Raw genomic sequence first — 22,244 nt, 5'->3', positions numbered from 1 at the left:
CCCGGGCCATGGACATCAGTGTCCTCGCTCAAGAAAACAGGATGGACTCTGAGGACAGGCCCTCAGCACTGGGTTGCCTCATCCAGCACTAAGCTGCCTGGCCTGGCTGGTCATGGCCACACTCGGCCAGCAGAGCTGGTTCCCAGCTGCCCCAACACCCAACGATCCTCGGGGACCAGTGGTCAGACAGTTACACCCCCCACACCAACCCATGGCAACCTACTACTCGCAGGGCATTGCCGTGGACTTCTCTGTGCCTACGCACAAGGAATGGTGGGCGTGTCTCCCAGGACAAAACTTATGAGGAAAAATTTCCCGCCTGACAGGTGGGCATCTTGGAAGGGAATGTGTGGTTGGCTGGGAGATGATGATGGTGATACAGAGAAGACAGAGACCAGACAGCCAAACCAGGGTGAGTCCCCACGGTTTATTATGGAAGCCTATAAAAGAGCCAGGTTGAGTATTTCCAAAATCACAAAATGCACAACATTCATTTTTTTTAATATGCAACATGGAATATTATATACAGATTAAAACCACATGACGGCAAAAACACTCACACGGCACCAGTTTCATATCAAAACAAAACACACAAGTGCTTCTTCAATATTAAAACAACTGTGATAAAAACATATTAATATTTTGAGCCATGTTTACAATAGAGAAAAAAATTCATATTTTACTAAATAACAAATATTTAACAGCAAAAACTTTATACTAAATATCTATTTTGAATTATAACAAAAATAGTACTTATAATAGTTTATAAAGACAGACACAAAATTATAACATTTATGAAAAAAAGTTTTGTGTATAAAATAATATTATAGTGACCTGGGCAGGGTCAGGATGGTGCCCAGGTCACAAACACCAGCGCCCAACATCGAAAGTGCTTCAATCTGCAAGCCCGTGGCAGGAAGAGTGTTGTGGGGTTTTGTCTTTTTAAGATCAAGTTATAAGAGTTAGGAATGGTACTGAGGAAGCGTCACCCATCTAGCACTACCTGTACAGACCTGCACACAGACACACAGGCACGGGTGGACAGAGACGGCCACATTTCAACACTGGAACCCTCCTGTCAGCCAGTCAAGAGTCAAGAGCGTCTTTCAGTTCTCTTCTTGTTGCCTTTGAGACCCAGCGGGGCAAATAATCCTTCCTTCCTCCTCACAGGGACCCCCTCAGCCTTTCCCTCCGCCCCTCCCAGGCTGGTCACCCCAACAGAAGGTGCCTCCCAGAACCCGCCATCTCCTACCCCACCCAACACCCTCGCCAGGGCCAGGCCTGGTGGGCTTCCTGTCTGGAGTAGCACTTACTGCCTTCTTAGAAAGTCAGTCCAAAAAAACCACTGATTCAGCTGGGGCAGCTTGGAGCGTGAACCTTCCTGACACTGGGTTTTTCTTCTGGGTAACCAATTCCGGGGCACCGTGCAGCTCTTTTGCAAGCTTTGATGAGTCTTTACACGTGTTTGCCTGTTTTTTCAGAAAGTGTGTGTGTGTATGTGTGTGTGGTGTGTTGGGGTGGACTGAGGGATTTTGCTGATTTTTTTAAAAAATGTCTTTTTGCCAGTGATGTATGTTCTGCACGGATTCTTTAGTGGTGGAAAAGTAGGGACCAAACGAAACCCTTGAGAACAGGGGTTACAGAGCCGTTGCCGGGCACGAGCCCATTCCCCTAATGCTGACCACCAGGGTGTGTGAGTGAGGGTGGGGGGGCCAGCAGTCCTCCCACTGAGCACCATGGAGGGGGCCACACAGCTGCCCACGGCGGTCACTGCTATGGAGAAGGGCTGGAGAGACTGGTCTCCAGCACTCTTTGAGTGTTTTTTTCTTACAAAGAGGATTCGTTGCTTTTATAACATCAAAAGCCAAAAGAGAAACACAGAAAGCAAAGAACAAAACAGACAAAATCACTTAGAGACTCACCAAAGACCCCAGATCATCCTGGGAGGCATCCCAAATTGCCAACACTCAAAATGCCAGTGGCAGGAGCCACTCCTCTTTCCCCCAGTCATCCCCTGACCAGCCAGTTTTCCACCAAATCACTTCTGACAAATCGCACATTCCCTCCTCCTCGGCACTGCAGCACACCCGGGGCGGCCGCCTCAAGACCACAGCAGAGGACCCGAGTCAGCACGTCCAAAGGGCTGCCTCCTATGCTCACCTCCCTTTGCTCTCATCTTGTCCCCACACCCCTGAGCTGGGCTAAGCAGACAGTGGCATAGAGGTGAGAACGACTTCAAGGACATCTTTCCAAGGGCAAAGGGCCAAGGGTGAAGGTCAAGGGAGGGACGACAGAAGCCCTTGCTCCCTGTCAGAAGAAAGAACCCGTATACTTCCCCATGCTCACTAGCAGGAGTGGGGGGCACCGGGGTGAACCGTGGCCAAGCAGGAGCTTATGGCAGTCTCCAAATCCTCATATGTTCAGGGCTTTTGACCGAGCAGGGAGGGAGGCAGTGGGCCATTTCCCCATCTCCACCAGGGCAAAGGCAGAGGCACTGGACTTCACCCGGGGAATGAGGCTCTGAGGTTGAACCCACAGAAGGTCTGGAGCCTAGGGGCAGGGAGACGGCATCATTCGCAGAAGTCTTGCCCTGGACAGCTGGGATGGAGGCTAGGGGACAGACGAGAGGCTCGTTCCAGTCCCCAGGAACGCCAAGGTTCGGTTATGTCAGTGAATAAATATGGAGGGGAACGGGTGGCGGGGGGCAGGGGTGCGGCCCATGAGTCAAAGGCCTTGGGTGTGTGTGTAACAGGGGAGCAGGATGGGCTCAAGGCTGCCTGGCAGGAAGGTGGGGACGTCAGTGCGCATGCCCAGGGCCACCAGGGAACATGCTGGGAGGACAGGGCCTGGAGCTCCTTTGCCCCAAGGTCAGAAGAGAGAAAAAGTAGCAGCAATAGGTAATTTCAAATGTCCAAACTGGCAAAGGGGTGGGGCCCCTCCAGGCTTCTTGCAGCCCACCCCCCCAAGCAAGGGTGACTTGTATTCTATTACCCAGGATGCTGTTCTTTGGCGGCCACACCAGGAGGGACATTCCACCAGTCTGGGTCAAAGCCGGAAGGGGGGTGGTGCTGAAGAGAGAGCTAAAGGGGGCCCCTCCTTGCATCCCTCCCCCACATCAACCACCTGCCCTCAGACTAAAAGGGTCCAAAAGAAATGGAGAGCTGGGACCAGTTGGGAACATCACAAGCAAATGCTGCAGCTGAGCCACTGACATTTAACACTGTAACGGGCATGCGGAGTGCCCGGCCCTGCCACTTCCCCCGGGGGCTAAGCCCGTGGGAACTGGAGGGACTGGGTAGAAATAGAAGCCAGGGGAAGGGCCCTTCCCCTGGAAGGATGGGGCCCTTCTGCCTTTGGGTAGGGTTTGCCGGGGTGGGGGGGGGAGGAACGGGGAGGGCAAGGTATGGGGGCGCCATTCCCCAGGTTCCCGCCCCCTCCCCCACACAGGTTTCGACCCTTCTGGTGCCTCCCGCCACCCCTGCCACCCCCCAAGACCTGGCTTGGCTGAGGTGGGGGTACGGGCTAGGCGCCGTTAGACTGTGGCACTCAGCATGGCCTCCGTCTCCGGCAGGATCTTGTTCTGGTTAGAGTCCAGGCCAAAGAACTTGACGCTGAGGCCATCCACAGGGTGCAGGACAGGGACCAAGGTGATGCGGGGAAAGGTCCGGGTAGCCAGCTCGAAGCGGCTCGTGCTGGCCAGCTCCACCGCCAGCACCTTCAGGAACAGCTTGGCCAGGTGTTTGCCCAGGCAGGTGCGGACTCCGCCACCGAATGGGAGGTAGTGGAAGCGGCCATCCTTGTCTTCACTCCGGGCCTGACCGAAGCGATCCGGGTCGAACACGTTCACGTCTTTGAACACGGGCGCCGTGTCGTGGGTGTCCCGGATGCTATACATGACGCTCCAGCCTTTGGGGATCTGGAAACCCTGGAGGCAAGAAGGGGGGGGCAGGAGTAGAGGAAGGTGGTGAGAGCCAGAGGAGGTCTAAGAGGGCCAAGGACTTCCTACCCGCTGGCCCCCCAGCACCCTGTCCCCGGCTGTGGTTCCCCAGTCCTGGCCAGCATCCCCTCCCCTGCCGCAGCCTGTGAGTCCTCTCTCCTGTTCACAGACGTCCACATGCAGCTTTCCCATATGACAGCCCGGTCAGCTTCATCTGACCCAGCCTCTGGGGTCGGCTCTCCCCCATCCCACTGCGGCACCCCGACAGGAAGGCGGGTCTTTCCCACAGGCCAGCACCCACCCTCCCCAGGCAGCGTTCCCACCAGAGGCCCAGCCCTGCAGGGCCCAGCCTCACATCGAGCTCGAAGGTCTGCAGCACGGTCCGGTAGCCACCGGAAATGGGTGTGAAGAGGCGCATGACCTCCTTGATGACGCAGTCCAGGTAGTGGAGCCCACTGAGAGTGTCGAGGCGCAGCGTGCCCTCGCAAGGGCAGCCGCCGCTGTGCAGGATGCCCTGGGCCCGCAGCTCCTCGCGCAGCTTCTCCAGCACGGCCGGGTGCTTCAGCAGCTGCATGATGAGGGACGTGCTGGCGCTGGCCGTGGTGGCGTAGGCTGCGAAGATCAGCTCCAGGGTCCCGTCCTGCAGCGGCAAGCGGGGATCCAGGCTCAGCACCCCCTCTGCCAGTACCGGGCCTCCTGTCATGCCGCAAGGTCATCTAGCTAGGCCCTGCCTCCGAGCCTCACGTTGCTGTGGCTTCAGGCCACAATGGACACAGGTCACAGGGTCAGTCCCCCCGCTGGGCAGACAACATAGCCGCCACGGCCCAGAGCAGAAGCACTAGCCTGGAATCCTTTGGAGAGATAGGGCCGCTTCTCACTCACTGCTGGATTCCAGAGCCTGCCCGAGCAGGCCTCATCAGGGCAGTCAGCTCCCAGAAGGAAAAGAACAAATCCCAGGGAGCCAGGCCCTGTGCAGGCAAGGAGGGTGGGTCTGCCCCTGGGCTTTCTACCTGGCAGTCGCAGCCCCTTCCTCCGTCCCCAGGACATTTGGTGGGAGGGCAAGAGCATGGATGGGGTTGGGGAGGCAACCTGGGACCATAGCCATGGGGACCTGTGCTGGGACAGCAGTGAGAAGGCTGAGGGGAGGGCACCCCCAGAAGACTCAGACCCCACCAGGTTTCTCAGGAGAGCAAGACATCTGGGCATTGGGAGCCTGAGGGCAAGGTCCCAGCAGGTCATCTCATTCTGAAGCCTGTATTTTACAAAGGAAGGCCCAGAGAAGAGAGGGAAGGGACCTGAGTCCCTGACTTGCCATGGCACCATCTAGAAGCCATAATACTTCTTGTGAAATGGGAAGGTCATCAGAGCTCCTCCTGGCTCAGCAAGGGGAAAGCCAGAGTCAGACCAGGGGTAAGCACAGACAGGGAATGGAGAAGTCTGTGGTCAGACCCCCGCGGGAGCGACAGTCTAGACAAGGATGTGTTAACGAATCTGCATCAGGTGGTGCACCCAGCCCACAAAGGGTTGGGCAGAAAGTCCTTCTTGGAGCCCAGTGTAGGCCATCCTGGCGCTGGCAGCCCAGCTGGGCTTCACAGTGACCCGCAGGCCGGGAGAGAGTGTCAAGTGTTACCAGCTAAAAAAGGCTGGTGGGAGGGGAGGAGACCAGAGTTAGGTCAGAACCTCCCTGCTCTTCCCCCAAGGGCTGAGGCTGCCTTTCTGAGGACCATGAAATGCACTGAAATGGTGACTGTTGAGGGTGGAAGGGGGTGAGGGGGTCCACAAGGCAACTGGCACAGAGTCTGTCCTGAGGTTCCTAGAGGCCAATTTTCAGTGTCTTTGCTGTGGGGACCCACTCACTCCGAGGACTGGGTGCACAGAAGCTGTGGTGGGGGGCAGCCCCACCCATCATGGCTGTTTCTCAGCCTCCCCATCAGACCACCCACACGAAGCAGGCCGGGACACAGCCTCTTTACTGGCTACGTCCCCCCAGCCCCCGGTGGGGTTGGCCACCACCGCCATGCAGAGACAGTCACTGTGGGAGGGGAGCAGGATGGGCAGAAACAGAACCTGGGGCACTCATGCCGCCCAATGGGGAGGCCGCCCCCACCTTCAGCTCCTGCATGGTCATCTCCTTGCCATGCTCCTTGCTGCTCTCGATGAGGATGTCCAGGGCATCCGAGTAGTCCTTGCCTTGGGTGCACTGAAGCTTCTCCCGGATCGCCTTTTCCAGGCCCTTTTGCAGGATCTGCCGCGCCTGAATGCCCTGGGGGGGAGAAGGGGGCGATCTGGTCACCAAAGACAAAGGGTAGGATCACCAGAGGCCCCCTCCCAAGGCCAGGAAGGGCAGGGAAGGGACTCCTCTGAGATCTTCCCATCTAAGCTGCTGAGACCAGCGGGTGAAGTCTCCCCTCCCCCGCCCACGGCCCTTCTGCGGATGCCTCCTCTCTGTCTGTGTGACTGGTGAGTGACTGAGTGGCCAGCCACCCTCTCCCACAGATGCCCACCTCCTCTCCTCCCAGGCCCTGGGGGCTCACCCGCCGGTAACCGCTGAAGGGCAAGTCGACGGGCAGGGAGAAGACGTTCTCCACAAACTGCTGGTAGACTTCGAAGAGATGGCCCAGGTCCTCTTCTGGGATGCTGAAGCCCAGCAGCACCCGGATGGCCATGCGGAAGGTGAGCTTCTGCGTCTCCTGGTACACGTTGATGGCCTCCGGGTGGCTGCTCCAGGCACGGAGCGTGTCCTGGATCACCAGCCGGATCTTGGGCAGGTAGCTCTGCAGGGCCTCGTGACTGAAGATCTTGGAGAAGACCTGGAGGGCAAGGGGGGAATTGGGAGGAGCTCGCGCCTGCCCACGCAGCCCCCACGGGGCCCCAGTGAAGCACGCACCCAGGACTGCGGCCACAGAGACGCTGGGTCCTCGCCCCAACCGGGCTCCACTTTCCACCTCCGGTCACAACCCCCCGCTGGTGCTCCAGCTCTGAACCCCCTCCTTCTGCCTGCGCCTTGGGGCAGAGGCAGGGGAAGGACAGGCATAAAGCACAGTGTACAGGCACTTCTATTCTAAGTCAGGACCTTCCGTGTCACTCACAGAGAGATCGGAGCTGTCCTCTCCTTTCCTGTCCCTCAGAAAAGCATGAGCTGCACACAGTGGCAAAGCCCTGGGGACTAGGCAGCCCAGCTGCCAGTAGGTCTACTGAGGAGCTGGTCCCTCCACTGCAGGGACCCCTTCCCAAATTCCCAGGCAGAAGTGCCCAGGAGGAGTGGAACACAGGTGCGTGGACTGGACAAGGAGGTGCAAGGCAGTAAGGTGGATCGTCTCCTCTACTGGAAGAATGAGAGAGTCTGAAGCTAGACTGCAAGCAGGACTTCCCAAGAGCCCCCCACCCCCATCACCAAACTGCTCTCAGTCCCTGGGAAACACCTAATGGGTGGAGACCCTAGGCAGTCTATTAATAGATGGGCCATCAAAATGTCTTCAGTGTGGCAGAGTCTGGAGGCAGGGGGACGGGGGCAAGATTTTCCACCCTGAAAGATCACAATGCCAAACAGAAGCCCTTTTAATTCCTTGCATCTCCCTGGTCCATTTTAAGTAGCCGGCGAGTCGCTATTTCTACCTTCTCTGCTTTCCTCCTGCTTCCTCAGTAACCCCCTCCTGCCCCCTCCTTACCCAAATGCCCCAGCACGCAGTTTCATGCTGCTGCCCAGGGCGAACAGGAGAGGGGAGAACACGAGTTTATTTACTGATACCTCTGCATGTCACTCATAACCAATATCCTCTATCCACACACCCCCAACCAGAGGGGCCACCAGAGCGAAGGGGGCCACCCCCACCACCACCAAGGGAAAGGTCACTGGGGAAGGCAGAGTTGGGAGAGACAGCAGAGGAAGGAGATGCATATCCCCCCCTGTTCCCCTGCCCTGCCCCACGCAAACCACACACACGCGCCCGGCCTCCCCTCCCGTCCCCCCAAACACAACCACCGCACAAACTGTAAATGTGAGAATTTCCCCTGCAGTCAGCTCAAGGAGGAAAAGGTAACATTTTCCTGGCCTCAGCCCTGCATGGCTAATGGGAGGGCTGGTTTGCAGAAATAACAGAGCTGGCCCTTCAGTGGCCCAGCCAGGCATTCACAATAGCACTTTCATTCCCAAATTCCCGGTGGGCAGATGGAGGGAGGGAAGGAGGCCGGTGAGGGGCAGAGAAGCCAGTGCTGTTTGGGGCTGTTCCTGCTATTAAGGGACAGCTGAAATGTAGAAGGATGGGAAGTGGCCAAGGGCAGCCCAGGTCTGGATGGGTCACTCACACCTTGCTCAGCAGCGGGGGTCCCAGGAACTTCCAAGGGAGACTTCAGCCGCCACCCCCCTTCAGAGGAGGCTATGTGGATATATGGATATAGGCGGGTCTCTCTGCTTCAGCACCCCCTCCCTGGTGTCCTTAGGATGCCAAGTTCAGCTCCTGATCGGAGTCTGACAGGGTGGGACTGGGGCCTCATCCCCAGAGCCCAGTGCTGGCTAACCAAGGGCCCTTACAAAATTGTAAGATGCTCATGGGGGAGGAGGAAAGATACTCTGTGGCTCCCAGCCTCGATGGGGAGACTGGGAGTAGGGGCCGGCAAAGATAGGGAGGCCACACCTGGCCTAGAGGAGGACTGCCAGGGACGGGATGGGGCAAGGGCTAGCCGGGGCCCCCAGCGAACAGGAAACCCAACCTCAGAGGTGGGCATGTGGAGGGGACAATGGGGCGGAGGCCACGCCAACCTAGATTGGTCAAAGTCAAAGCCAGCTTGGCTCTACAGGGCAGCGGGGTGGTGGAACAAGGCAGGCTGGGGACCCAGAGACCTAAGGTTTAAGCCCCGGATCATACACCCGTTTACTGCAACACTATGGCCAAGTCATGCCCCCCTGCCTCAGCTTCCTCACATATGAAATGGTGAGGAGTTGATCTCTGTGGCTCCTTTCAAGGTACAGAGCCCATAAATGCTCATATCTAGGTGTCCCAAAGTAGACACTGTCCCCTCAAGTTACCTGATGCCTACCAGGCCCCCAAATATACACTCCACGGAGGCTACAGTGGCCCAGGAAGGGTTCCCAGGAGTCACCAAAGGAGGCTCCCTGAGGACCCCCCTGCACTCTCAGAAGGGGCCAGACATGACCCACCCACAGGCCCTACCCAGCCTTGCCCTGCCCCGAAGGTTACATTCCCTGCGCCCTCTAGTGATGACCAGCTGAATCGCTCCTTCTCAAGCTTGGGGTCCGGAGGGCAGGAGGACGGAGGGAGACTTGGGACTGAGTAGATGGACTCCAAAGGTGGGGGATCCACGTGTTACCTCCAGGTAGCCAGGGGTCCTGAGCAGGAGCTGGAATGACCCCAGGAAGCTCTCTGTCATTCTTCACCTGAAGGCCTCTGGGCTGGGGCTTCTGGAAAGGTCCAAGGCTCTTATCTTGACCCAGCCCCTGACTCACCAGGGGCAGCCAGCAGGTCACTGACCTCTCTGGGGCTCAGCTTCCCCATTGGTTTCATGAAGGGTCTAACTGGACTTTCTTGGATCCCTTTCCACCTAGCTGTCCTGCCCATGATTCCTCTCAGAGCCCCCACGAGGCAGAGAAAATGACCACAGGAGAAGCAAAGCAAAGCAAAACAGCAGGCACTCTGAGTCAAGGGACTCCGCTCAGAGGTCATCCCGTCCGTGCCCCTGCCTCCAGCCCAGCTCTTCCCCAGGCATTGGGGCCTCCCAGGCACCAGGAAAACTCCAGGTCCTCATCCCTGGGTTGGTGCCCAGGATTAACAAAGAGGGCACTTCCCACAGCCGAGGCAGCCCAGAAACCACCACCCACCACAAAGGCCAGGAGGAGGCGGAGGTGCTGGCCCAGAGCAGAGGGAGGCCTGGGCCACGTCGGGCGGGCGGGGTCAGGAGTCGGGCACATGGGCAAGTGCCCAGCTGAGCTGCTCAGTGTGAAGAGAGGAAGGGTTCCCAGCCCCCAGAGCCGTCTGCCCTGACCACAGCTGTAACAGGAGCCAAAGCTGCTTTGTTTCCCTCTGGGGCTTCCCTAGGAATTCCCAAAAGTGAGCCAAGAATGTTGGACAAAGGTCATCGGGAACCAGCTTGGGCCCAGGCAAAGCCCTGCAGAGGGAACAGCAGGTATGGACTTCCCTAGGGTTGGTGCCCAGGGAGAGAAGGCAGAGCGTCCCAGGAGGACCAGGACCTCCCAGGCACAGGCTGGGCCCCCCATCAGCTTCTCCAGCAAAGCAACTGGTCCAAGGGCCCACTTCCCTGGTTCTCTCTCCACCGTGAGTGGAAGGCGGTGGGACACCAGGGGGCTTGCCAAGGCTCCGATTCTCCATAACTGTCTCTACAGACACTTGCCCCTCCTTCCTCTTGCACCGCCGTACCTCTGGGAGGAGAGCGGCTCACTGGAGCCCCAGGACCCTGGGCTCTGACTGCTCAGCCAGGTGCCCTCCCCCTTCTCAGCTGGTGCCTGTGGATGGACAGATAGACAGACAGCCTCTGGACAGGCAGTCTCGGGAGTCCGAAGAGCCAGAGCAGGAACCTACTCCTTGGGCCAGTGAGTCAGACTGGGAGGAATGGAAGCGGGTGCCTGGGAGGGCGGGGGCCCGGGCAGGCTACCCACCGAGCCAAGCCGCTGGAGGAGAGCCGCAGCTTCGGAGTGGGAAGAGCAACAGAGGGCAGGCAGCGCCGCCGCAGCTGTCTGCAGGGCACACGGGACGCCGAGGTGTGTATTTTATACTCAAGTAAGGGGGAGGACGAGAGATAGCGTCATCTTCCCAGGGGCCTGGCATTTCCACTGGGTCTTGACTTCACCCTGGCTGCCTCCTGAGCCAATCCCCCACTCAGCCACTCTGGCAGGGAGGGGCCAGCACAGACCCCCCAGCCTGTGCAGAAAGTGAAGGCCCAATAGGGAAGGGCTCTCCCAGGGTCACAGTCCTGGCCGTGACTGGCCACACCAACCAATGGCCCTGAACCCCATCTCCCACCACTCCCCAAGCCCCACTGAGACACTGTGTACCTGTTCTGGGGCTCTGAATTTATCTGAGAGCCCCAAGGGGACCCTTCTTTATGGCCAAACTTCTCAGGAGAAGGCCAGCTGTGTGGCTCCTCTGTCCCTGCTTCGGCATTTCCCACCCCTGGAGGGACACCCCCAGCTGCAGCCCTTCAGCCTGGGCAGCCTGAATGGATACAATGGTAGGCACAGGGGGCTCAGGGCCAGAGTAGACCCCAGCCAAACCTGCCCACTCTCTGTCAAGGCCAGAATTGTCTCCCAAGGCTGGAAGAATGAGCAGACGCATCAGCATCACAGCCTTGGACAGGAAAGGAGGGAAAAAGGAGGGAAAAAGGAGGAGACAGACCCTAGGCCTGGCCAGAAGCCCCCCCCCCCCACTACCCCCACCCACTGCCTGGCACCAGGCGCATGGAGGGAGGCATCCACTCTCAGGCGCTCTGGTGGCTGCCTGGCCACGGGCTCCCTCCCACATTGACCTTCAGAGAGATCCGCTCCCGCCACCCTCCCCCTCATCAGTCCCTGCACCCACTGGCTGGTGCTACAGTAACTCTTGAGTGAAGGACTTCTTGGGCTGGCAGAACAAAGGCTCTGTGCCTATGGCAGGGGGCTGGGCAGAGCTCTCAGGGGCAGGGCTGCCTGGCTGGGCCACCCACTTTCCTAATGCAGGTGGGAGCAGCTGCCTTGGGTTGAACCAGAGGATGTGCACGGGTCTCAAGGCCATCAAGAGCCAGGCTGGGCTGGCCTCCCTAAAGACCCCAGACTTCCTGGCTCTGCCCTCCTGCTGATCCACTTCTCGGACTCTGCACCCCAACACACACACTGCAGGATGGACAGGGTTTCTGAGAGAAGTGCAGTGATCCTGAGCCTGCCTTCCGCCCCCACCCCAGACAGAGCCCCAGGGCCAAGCAAGTGAGGGCTGGGATGTGCGTAGACAAGGCTTCTTCATCCTACCTCCAAAGCCTGGGGAGCTGTTCCCCCACCTTCGACTTCGTACAGAAGTCCCTGTAGCCAGGAGTCTGGGTTGGGAGGGCAAGAGAGCCATGCTCGGAGTCTCTAGGACACCAGGAATCCAAGACTAAGTGCATCCTCTGGGATGTTCTCCAGGTTTGGGGAGGGCTACTGAAGCTGTTGGCCTCCCCATTTCCAAAGGAAAAGAGGAAATGCCTGCTTCTGGGGTGTGGGGCTGTGCAGTGGGGATTCTAGAACCAACTCCCCTCCCACTCCTCCTCTGTGTCTCTGACAACCTCCTTCTACCCTTCCCTACCACACTCCTTCCAGGGCAATTCCCTAGCTTCCCCTCACACAGAGAAGGGTGGCATCCCTCTCCCATTCTTCAGAGACACCCCAGGCCCCTGGGGGAGGGAAGGTTACAAAAACGAATGGACAGAGTCTGGGGTGGTGGCTATAGGGACACGGGACTGGCTCCTGGAGAAGATGTTGTTAGACTGGGCAAGACTTTCTGGATTTTCTCCCTGGCAACCCCAGCCATCTTGGCCCTAGACCACCAGGACAGGCGGGCAAACACCTGGAGTGCAGCGATGGCTGTAAGGAGCCCCTTCCCAGCACATCTGGTCAGACCTCCCAGAGAAGGGGCGGGCCACCAGCCCCAGTGGAAACAGTGACGCTCCTCGTTCTCCCGTTCTCCCGACTGCCAGGCCCCAGCACACCTGGGCCTTACTTCCCGTGAGTACATCCCAACTAGCCTGCACACCCACCAGGTCCCTGACTGCAGTGCAGACTGGATCAAGCAGTGTGCATGGCATACCCCCGACCCTGGCCAGGCTGGGCCCACTGTGCACTGGGGTCCAGCAGCCTGGCCATTTTTTCCAGGACATAAACAAGCCCTGAATGTTCTCGTCTCATCCCTCCAGCTAGACTCTACTTCTTGAGGCAAGGACCAAGTGTCCCACTTCTGGGTCTACCTCACCCAAAGCCTTCAATTTGGTTCAGTAAACCCAAGTTGCTGGGACATGAATTAGAGAGATTTGGGGGAAAGGGCCCTTTTGTCCACCCCTTTCCCACAGGCCCCAGACACTGGCTACATAGCAAGCACACACTAGAACACATAAAGAGAGGGCCCCTGCACCGGGTTCCTAAGCCTCTGTCAGGATGAACTGCTTTCTGTCTGCTTCCTATCCCCCAACAGCTAGAGGATAGGGTATCCCAAAGAGGGAGACCATCGAGGACTCTTCTGTGGTTCTCAGTTTTGGCCCCCGCCCCTGCCCCATCCCCAGCTCTCCCTGGCATTCCTCTGGCAGTGTGCTCTGGGGCATCTCCTTCCCTCCTTCCAAATGGACCATGTGGGCCCAAACCATGGGGCTTTCCAGGTGGGTCCTCCCCATGTGGAGACCCACAGCCAAGTCAGGAACAGGGTGGGTGGAACCACAAGGCAGCCCTGCCCCCTAAGCCCTCTGCACCCCCAGGGTCTCACAGTCTTGTCCTGATCCAGCCCTCCCTTTCCTCCCAGCACCTCCTCCCTACTCCCACCACCAGCTCTGGCAATCCTAGGTCCGCAGGACTAAATAAGGCTCCGCTTCAGCTTCGTGGGCTAGAAACAACTCTTTCCCGTGGATGCCTGTGTTGCATGCCCTGTCCTGCCCTTTCTTTGCTTCCTGACCTGATTCAAGTCTCTCAAACTCCCAAGCCTCAGTGTCCCCTTCTGTGAGAAGGGGACAATGACTGTTTTCTTGTCAAAGTCTCTATATAGATAAAATGAGGAAGCAGATAGTCCTCGGAGCTGGGTTTCTGAGTCTCAGGCTGTCTCCTCACTCTTTGGAAAGGGGTTTTTTGGGTGGAGCCCTAAAGACTAAGAAAAAATAGTGTCGAACACATTTTATAAGCCCTCCCCAGGGCTGAGCCCTTAGCCCCCTTCCAGGCACTTTCCATCTCTCCTCTGGACCTGTTAGCTACTTCCTGCTCTAATGAGGCAGACTACTCTAGAAACCCCTTTCCAGTCCCTGAAATCCGTGCTTTATGGGAGCGGGGCGGGGGGCGGGGTGTGCCTCCTCCATCGGATTTTGCCTTCTTTTGTCTGCTATGGAAAACTACTCTTCGCAGGCCGTTCAAAGACATCAGATACTACAAGATGAATTCCTACGTTCACAAAGACCTCTTCACATAGACTTCTGGAGGAGGGAGCCGCTCACGGTTGCCTGCCCCCCTCCCACACTCTTCCACTGTTCTGGGCAGATCTGAGGCTGCCTCTCTCTTTCCTTAAGGTTTCAAACCTGGATGAGTCCTCTGACCCAGTGGAAAACGGGGAGGGAGGGGAGGTCGTGCAGCGCCCCCTCACTGGCCGCCTGAAGCTGACGGCCCGCCGCCCCGCCCGCCGGCGGCCCAGCTTTGGGGTTACTGCAGTTCAAACAGCACGTGCCGCCCGCGCTCAGAGCGGCGGCGGCGGCGGCGCAGCCCTGGGAGGGGGCGGGGAGGCTCGGCTCGCTGCGTGCGCTCTGGCTCGCCTCCTCCGCGCCTCTTCCAGGCGCTCGGGAAATCCACAGGATAAACACCCACTTTCTCTTCCTCTGTACGGGAGGGGGTGGGTGCGCTCTAATCCTCCGCAGCGCCGCCACTGCTCTCCCACCCTTCGCCCTTCCTCCGCCGTCCAGACCTGGGCGGCAGTGCCCCAAACTTCATCTCCCCGTCACCTCCACATCCTCCCCCGCCCCGCCAAGGCAAGGCCCTGCTACCGTCGTGCACCGGGTGCTCCGCTCCCTGAGCCTGCCCGCGTCGCCCTTAAGGAACCAGTGGCAGAAAGGCTAGGTTTGGTTTTCCAAAGATCGGTTTTCTGTCCTCAGAATTCCCGAGGGAAACAGGGCGAAAAGGGGAGCGGGGACCACCATCTGCCCTTATCTTTTCTTGGTTTTGTGGAGGACGCAAGGACAGGAGTTGGATGCCCTACTCCCTGCATGTTTGATCTCTGTCCAAACCACCTCCCGCAACAGCCACCTTTGGGCCTGGCCTTGGGAATGGGAATGGCACAGCGGACCAATAGTGGGACAGACCCGGAGGAGGCCTTCGGGCTCTGGATCCCGGACCGCAGTCGTCTAGGCACGGGACTGTGGGATCCTCTAGCATGGTGTGCAAACGGGGGCGCAGATTCGGGTGGAACTGTCCCCCTGGGCTCCTCAAACTCCTTACACCGGAGACGGGTGCACGGAAGAAGAGGGTCAGAGCAGGGCTGCGGGGCTCTTAGCCAAGAGAGAGAGCTCTTACCTTGCGCTTATTACGGTGGATGTCCCCGATGGAGTTAGCCACCGTGTTCGGGCCCAGCAGCATGCGCGTGCTGCGTGGCCACTCAGTGCTCACCAGGTGGTGCTCGCCCATGAGGATCTTGCGCACGTTTTCTGCGCCTGTCACGCGGATCAGTGGCCGCCCTAGCAAGTGCGTTTTGAACACGTTGCCATACTTTTCCCTCCGCGACGACTGGAAGCCGGAACCCTGCGGAAACCAGGGAAGAGACCTCTCTCAGGGTGTACATCGCCGGATGGGATGTCCCAGAGGCCCAGCCTGGAGGGCCCGCGGCGGAGGTGGGGGGGGGGGGAACAGAAGATTCAGCCCAGGCCACCAGTCCCCTGTCACCCCACCACCACCAACATACACACACACACACACACACACACACACACACACACGAAGGTTTTATTTTTCATAGCATGCACGGAGAACTGGGAAGTAGGGCCTAGAGGATAATAAATAATGCAAGAAGGCGGGAGGCCCGGGGCACCCCTCGGGAGGGTGTTTTTTGGTAATGGCTTGCGAGAGGAAAAAGGTATCCCGGACGGCGGGACCCGAAGCTAAAGCCTCCGCCCCCCTCCTCCTCGCTCCCCCGCCTCACGCTTCGGAGACTCTCGGAATAAATATTTCCAGGCTCCCGGCCACGGGCTGGCGAGACCCCGCGGGGTGGCCTCAGGCCAAAGATTATTTATAGCGGTGAGCGGTCCGTGCCCAGAGGCAATCACTACAGAAGGGGGTTGGGGTTTCCTCCGTTCTCAGGGGTGGGCCGCGAAGGGACCCGGCGGCCCTCTAAGGGATCTGCAAGGTAGGGTCACGGGGCCGCGAGCCGCGATTTTCCTAATGCAATCTGTCCTGGGAATAACTGAGGAGTTTCGTCGCCGCCCTGGAGTTTGGAACGGGAGCTCTGAGGAAGGCGCTTCCCGCGGGGCGGGACGGGGCGGGGCTGCCGTCACAGGTAACCGGATCCCCCGCGGCTGCAGCGACCGCGCGAGCCCGGGAAGGCTAGGACCCGGCCCCGGCCCGGCGCGCGGTGGAGCTGGCTGAGCTGGCCCCCGAGCGGGTACCGGAAACCGAGGGGACCTCCGAGGGGCGGGGGCAGGGGCGTCCAGCTCACCTTTGACGTAGGCGCTCGCCACCCCACCCCGCATTAACCCTTCTCCCGCCGGGGCAGCACCCGGTGCCAAGGGGAGAGGCGCCACCTGTCCCGCACTCTTGCTTGGCGGGCAACGACCAGCGGATGCGGACTCCAGACCTACGGAGTCCTGTACCCCGAAGGAACACCTCAGCATCCCCTTTTCCCGGGTTGATCCCTCTGCTCACTTCCCTTTCTTCTACGGAAAAGAATTCTCCAGCTAAATGTGAACACACCCAGCACCGCCGAAAAGTGACTCTGCAGAACCCGGGGCCCTAATCACTTTTCCACATGCGCCTCCGGCCCCGGCGCGCGACAGGGAGCGAGCCCAGAGCGGCCGTGCCTCCTAGAGGGGGGCTGGGCCGCGGGGGACGCCACCCGACTCCCAGGTTGGCGGGTCGAAGAGAGCTCCTCCACCCCACCGCAGTTCTAGACGGCGTCTTCCCCTTTAAGAGAAATCTAGGCGAGGGTGGAGGTGCGACCAAGGGGGGGTTGAGGAGCGGGATTCCCTCCCTCCGTTCTGCTATACCCGTCTCCCTCGCTCCGTCTGACTCTCCGTCGCTCCTCTCCTTCTTTTCCTCTGTTTTTCTTTTCTTTCGACACAAAAGTTGGGTTGTGAATTTTCCGAGGTCGCCGCCGCCTCTCTCCCGCCGCCCTCCTCCCGTCTCTGATCTGCCTAACTATAATTAAAGTGCGTTTTTTTGTGGCATTAATAAAGAGTTATTTGTCCGCCGTTTCCATGGTCTTCACAAAGAGGACTTTCATAGGGGCGGCCGCTCGGGCCGCGAGTCCAATTTATACAAAAATGTTGTATTTTTAGCCCTAGGCTCTGTTTAGATGGCGCACGGTGGAAACGGAGAGCCCTTGGAGGTCTCCCCGTAAAATCTGATAAATGACTCCAAAAAAATAAAGCTGGGATTCAGAGGGCTCCCATTAACCCCTTCAGCGCTCTTCTACAGGCATCCCCCCATTTCCCTCCCATGGGGGAGTCTAGGGACCCGCCGGCTGATGGAAGGGGAGGCGTAGGCCTGGTTCCCTTTCCCCAACTTCAGTGCGGGTTGGGCACGGAGCCTCAGGGGCCCTTGTGGGATTCGGAGAAAAGGTCAGGGGGATGGATGTTCGGGGTAGCAGAGAAAGGTCAAGAAAGGGGGGCGACAGACCACGGATTCCGCAGACTGGCTCTAAGGAGACGGGAGCTGATGCCCGCGTGAGTTATTTTATTTCCTAAATTCTCGGCCAAAAGCCTAGACCACCGCCGCAGTTAACTCTTTAAGTGTGATGGTGGCATGGGAGAGGCTCTGGGGACTTCTTTACGGAGGGTAGCCCTATTGGTTAAAGCGAATCCCACCCGTCTACATGAGCATCCCCAAAAGAGATGGGCCGATTCTGGAACTTGGGAAGACCACAACGTAGAGGAACCTCGTGCCCCCCTCCCCGCCCCCGCTCCGCTGTCACTCTGCGCAGGGCGGGGCCGGGCAGGGTGTCCGTGTGTGCGCTCGCGGATTGCACGCGTCTGTTAATTTCAAGCCATGCTCTCGCACTTCTAAACCCACGGGTCTCTGCCGTCGCCTCCCGCCTCACCTTACCCTTGCCGGGGTTGCCTTCAGGACATTCATCCTTCTCTTAACTCCCACCAGCATCCTCCGGACAAACACGGGTGTTCACCGGAACACAACACACCTCCCGCGGTTAACCAGAGGCGCCCCCCACCCCCCCAAAACCTGGTGTATATCAAGTTGCAAAAGCGTTTGTCTATCACTTGACGAGGTTAATTCCAGGTTAATCTCCCCATTACTTACCTGAGTCTGGTCCCCGACGCACCCACCCCCATTATCACCAGCAGTATGCGGTTGTGTGGCGTCTAGCAACACACACACACACACACACACATGCACACACATACACACGCACTCTTTGGATCTCATACACCAATCCCAAGTTTCTCTCCCCTGCTCAAGTGTCCCCACCCAATAAGTAAATAGACCCTTTTCCTTAAAAGCCAAGAACCCTCTGGTCTCGGGCTTCTCATCTTCCTTGGGTTACCTCCTTCCTTCCCCACCACTAAATACACACATTTTCTTGGACTGTAGACCAGGGCGATTGTACCTAGCGCAGCGACGACGCGGCAGGAACATAGCCAGGGTCTTAAGGGGGCAATTCTGGCTGCCATTGGCTCCTTCCTCTCCCCGACTCAATTTTCGGGTCCCAGTGATACCTCCCAAGCCCCGGCAGCCGCCGGCGACAGGGGCCTGGAGCGAGAAGGTGAGGCGAAAGCTGCTCACCACCCGACTCCCCCTCCGGCTGGCATCGCGCGGGGAAACCCCCGGACGGTCCATGCACCCCTGCTGGGTCGCCCGCGACTGGGGAAAGTCAATCTTGGGAGCCCTCCTAGTCAATCTTGGGAGTCCAGGGACCTCTCCTATCAGCCCCCAGAATTTGCGCACCCGGCGCCAATGGGCTCCGAACCACACCGCAGTCGGGCAAAGGAAGCCCCGGCTGCACCCGCAAAGAGGAGGGAAGGGGCGGGGCGGGGACCAGTGCGTTCAGGCTCCCGGCGCCCCCTGGCCGGCCCGCGGCTCCAACGGCCCGGAGCTCGCCGCTAGCGGACCCCGGAGAGCAGCGGAGCGAGCGCACCCTTACCTGTAGCAACCAGTGGCCGGTCTCTCCGATGAGCGGGAAGCCCATGGAGCCTTTGGGGATGGGCAGCTTGCAGCTCTTGTCGCGGGTAGCAGCCCAGCGCAGCTGCCACAGCTGCTGCGACACGGCCAGCAGCAGCGTCACCGACACCAGGCACGCGGCGAGGGTGGCCAGCGCCGACACCAGCTCCAAGCCCTCAAAGAGCATGTTGGCGGCCGCTCGGGGGATTGGCTGTGCCGGCCGCGGCGGGGGAGGGGAGGGCCAGATGAGAAGGGGCGCGAGCGGCGGGGGAGGGGAGGCTGCGGCCGGGGGTCCTGGCACCTCCAGCCGAAACAGAGAAGGAGGAAGGGGCCGAGGGAAGGGGCCGAGGGAAGGGGAGTGGAGGCTGCGAGGGGAGCGGAGAGAGGGAGGAAAAAAATTGCCTAAAAGAAGAGAGGAGACACGAGGCGACTCGGAGTGTAACTTTGTTTGTTTGTTTGTTTGTTCTCTTATAGCGGGCTTAGGGGCTGCTCGAGGGGTGGTGAGATGAAGTCGTGAATCAAGCTGGTGGATTAGCTCTCCCCGAAACCATCACACTCGGAAAACTTTGGAAAACTTTGTCCAGCGGGAGCCTCTCTCGTAAGAGCTATCGGAGAGAAAGTGCGATCGATTTGTCAAAAGTTCTCCCCTCAAATTCCTAGGTGAAAAAAAAAAAGAAAAAAATTCTGAATCCAAAAATTCCAAAGAACCCAGAAACTTTAGGGGTCAGGGGGAAGGCTCCCCAGCCGAGGCGAGTGGAGAGGCCCGAGCCCAGAGTCCCTGGGCTGCCCCGGGCGGCGCGCCGGAGCCGCAGAGCCGCCGCTGCACCCCCGAGGCGGGCGCGGCGGGCGAGGCGGCGCGGCGGGCGCTGCGCGGGTGCGGAGCCGGCGGACCACAGCCGGGACGGGACGCGGCCGGCGACAGAGCCCCGGGCGGGCGCTGGGGCGGCGGCGGCGGCGGCGGCGGCCGGCGGGCGGGCGGGGTGAGGCGGGGTGGGGTTGGGGGAGGAGGTGAAAACCCGAGCTGGGCTATTGTATCAATTAAGAAAAGGCAATCCGTCCCGGGACGCGGCCTCTCGGTTCTGGAGTTGCTGCTGGGGGAAGAAAGGGGGAAAAAAGAAAGGAAGGCAAAAGGAATGAAAGAAGGGGAAAAGCAGGAGGCAGGATTTCAGGGCTGGTGGTTTTAAAAGCTTCTCTCAATGTGAATTTGAGTCCAAAGCGAGGCGATGCGTGTGTTTATATAGAGGCGGGAGGCTGCGCCGTGGGCGCTCTGCCAGCCCGCCCCCCCACCCCACCCCCACCCCACCCCCACCCCCACCCCACCCCACCCCACCCCCAAACTCCCCCCCCCCCGCATCCCGCCACCCCCCCCCCGCCCCGCGCGCTCACAAAGCCGGAGGCGTGGTGAGAGGCCGGCGGCCGGAGCGTGTGAGCGCCCGCCGGCCTCCCGCCCCGCCCCGGCCGCCTGCCGCCCGCCGCCCGCCCGGGACCCACTTGTAGCCGCCGCAGGATCAAACTCAGTTCACCTCTCGCCTCCTCTTCCTTCTCGCTGGCGTCTCGCGGAGCCCGGCACCTACAGACGGACGAGAGGAGACACACACACACACACACACACACACACACCGTGCGCGCTCGCACAGTGCCCGCTTGGCTGCTAGGCTACTTCCCTCCCTCTTTTCCTCCCTCCTGGTCCCCGGCCCCCTCCTCCCGCCCCGGGCAGTCCCGTGTGGGCCGTAGCCCCAGAGGCTGAGGTCTCCGCCAGACTGCCCCTCCATTGAGAGCCACCGAAAGTCTCTGGACCTGTGCTTGGGGTCCCAAGCTCCAATCCCGCGGAACCCCGCCGGCTCTTATCTCCCTGGACCCCATCAAGCCTCCCAATTTGCCCCCTCCCAATTACTCCTAGCCGGGGTCCCCTATCCCGGATCCGGGCATCCCCAAACCTCGGATGCCAAGGTCTTTCCGCCACCGCTGCCCCCACCCCTGCTCCGGGCAGATGTCTCTCATCCTCCAAGACTCCTGTGTTACCCTCTCCCCGTCCGCATCCAGGGAGGCTCACGCTACAGCCCTTCCTTTCGGACCCCCTAACTTTGTAGTCCCCTTCGCCCTCCGCAGCGTCGGAGGAACCCCAGTGCCGGTCCCGGTGAGTGTCCCGCGCCGGGGACAAATGCGGCAGCCGGCAGCCTCGGCACCCGGAGGCGGGAGGAGTCGGGCACAAACGTTCATTGATACAAATGAGTAAATAAACACGCTGGGAGAGCGCGGCCACCTTCTCTGAAGGGCCGCAGAGGCCCCGGCGCGCGTGCCTGTGCGAGGTGTGCGTGTGGCCCGGGGCCGCACCTGTGTGTGCGCGCGCGTGTCCTCGGGTCGCCCCGACATCTGTGGAGCTGGGTGGTGTGTCTGCGGGTCTGTGTGTTCTCTCTGGAGCTATACGTGTGTCTGTGCATCGGTGCATCCGTCTGTCATCTGGCCTCTCCTTCTGCGTGTCTGTAATACATGGAGCTCCGCGTGCCAAGCCCGGCATCATCTAGCTAGTGCCTGGCTCGCCCTCTCCCGTAGGTCCTCTTTTCCCCCAGCCCCCTGGTGTCTGCCGTTCACTCTCCCGCACTCCCAGAGCAGAAGATTGGATATCCCACCTTCAGTTTAGGGTGGTGTGTGTGTAAACGAAACTCGACTCCCCTTTTAACACCTCCCCTGCACCCAGTACGTGTTCTATTTTAGAGTTCACTAGAAGAGAATGTGTGTGAGCGTCTAAGGTGCGAGCATATGTGCTGTCCCTCCCTGTATGAGCGCTTGGGAGGTTGAAGTGACGGAGGAAATTTGAAAGCTGGTCTCTCGCTGTTAGAGCTCTGTCATCGCGACTCTCACTCTCTGCCTTGGAACCCCACCTGGTGGACAATTGGAGTACTACAGATTCGCGGGGAAGCAATTCCTGGGCCTCCCGTCCCCGCAATCTCCCTTCGAAGTGGGAGATCAGCCCTAAAAGGGCCGGCCTGCCAGCAACCAAAGGGCTCCTCTCCACCCCACCCCACCCCACCAGAGCCCTCAGATTTCCTTTCCAGGCAGCTTGGGGCCCAGATATTCACAGCACTACTGTGGCCCCAGAAATACAAAGCTGGGGCACACTCCTCACAACAGGGAGGTCTCACAGAACAGTCAACTGGACTGGCACCGGGAAGTGGCGAGACCAGAGCCACCTCCCTCTCAGCGTGAGGCTGAAGCTGGGTGAGAATGGGGCAGGGGTGCAATTGTTGAGGCTCCACTATTTTG

The 22,244-nt window shown here is 59.5% G+C and overlaps 1 protein-coding gene across 2 annotated transcripts; it reads right to left on the bottom strand.

Annotated features, from left to right (window-relative positions):
* Positions 1-427: 427 nt before the first annotated feature.
* LOC123926165 (cytochrome P450 26B1) lies at positions 428-21,559 on the bottom strand. 2 transcript variants are annotated; one of them, XM_045979959.1, is made up of 8 exons: positions 21,315-21,559; positions 20,472-20,550; positions 18,964-19,636; positions 15,171-15,395; positions 6,472-6,747; positions 6,045-6,200; positions 4,293-4,577; positions 428-3,925 (listed from the first exon to the last, which is right to left on the bottom strand). In XM_045979959.1, exons 3-8 carry the CDS (start codon positions 19,165-19,167, stop codon positions 3,533-3,535), a joined length of 1,539 nt encoding a protein of 512 aa, XP_045835915.1. In that variant the 5' UTR covers positions 19,168-19,636; positions 20,472-20,550; positions 21,315-21,559; the 3' UTR covers positions 428-3,532. The 2 variants fall into 2 exon arrangements, with proteins under 2 accessions (XP_045835915.1, XP_045835914.1); XM_045979958.1 differs by lacking the exons at positions 20,472-20,550; positions 21,315-21,559 and having other exon boundaries at positions 18,964-19,804.
* Positions 21,560-22,244: the final 685 nt, after the last annotated feature.

Source organism: Meles meles, chromosome 15, assembly GCF_922984935.1.
Source record: "Meles meles chromosome 15, mMelMel3.1 paternal haplotype, whole genome shotgun sequence".
In the NCBI taxonomy this organism is placed as follows: Eukaryota; Metazoa; Chordata; class Mammalia; order Carnivora; family Mustelidae; genus Meles; species Meles meles.
This window is presented reverse-complemented; position numbering and strand designations above follow the sequence as displayed.

What these genes read in the sequence shown, in the direction of transcription:
- LOC123926165 (XM_045979959.1), bottom strand. Translation starts at nt 19,167, where the DNA reads ATGCTCTTTGAGGGCTTGGAGCTGGTGTCGGCGCTGGCCACCCTCGCC. An exon ending in CCGGCCACTGGTTGCTACAG is followed by an intron (nt 15,396 to 18,963) that starts GTAAGGGTGCGC and finishes TGGTTTCCGCAG; the next exon opens with GGTTCCGGCTTCCAGTCGTC. An exon ending in TGCAGACCTTCGAGCTCGAT is followed by an intron (nt 3,926 to 4,292) that starts GTGAGGCTGGGC and finishes TCTTGCCTCCAG; the next exon opens with GGTTTCCAGATCCCCAAAGG.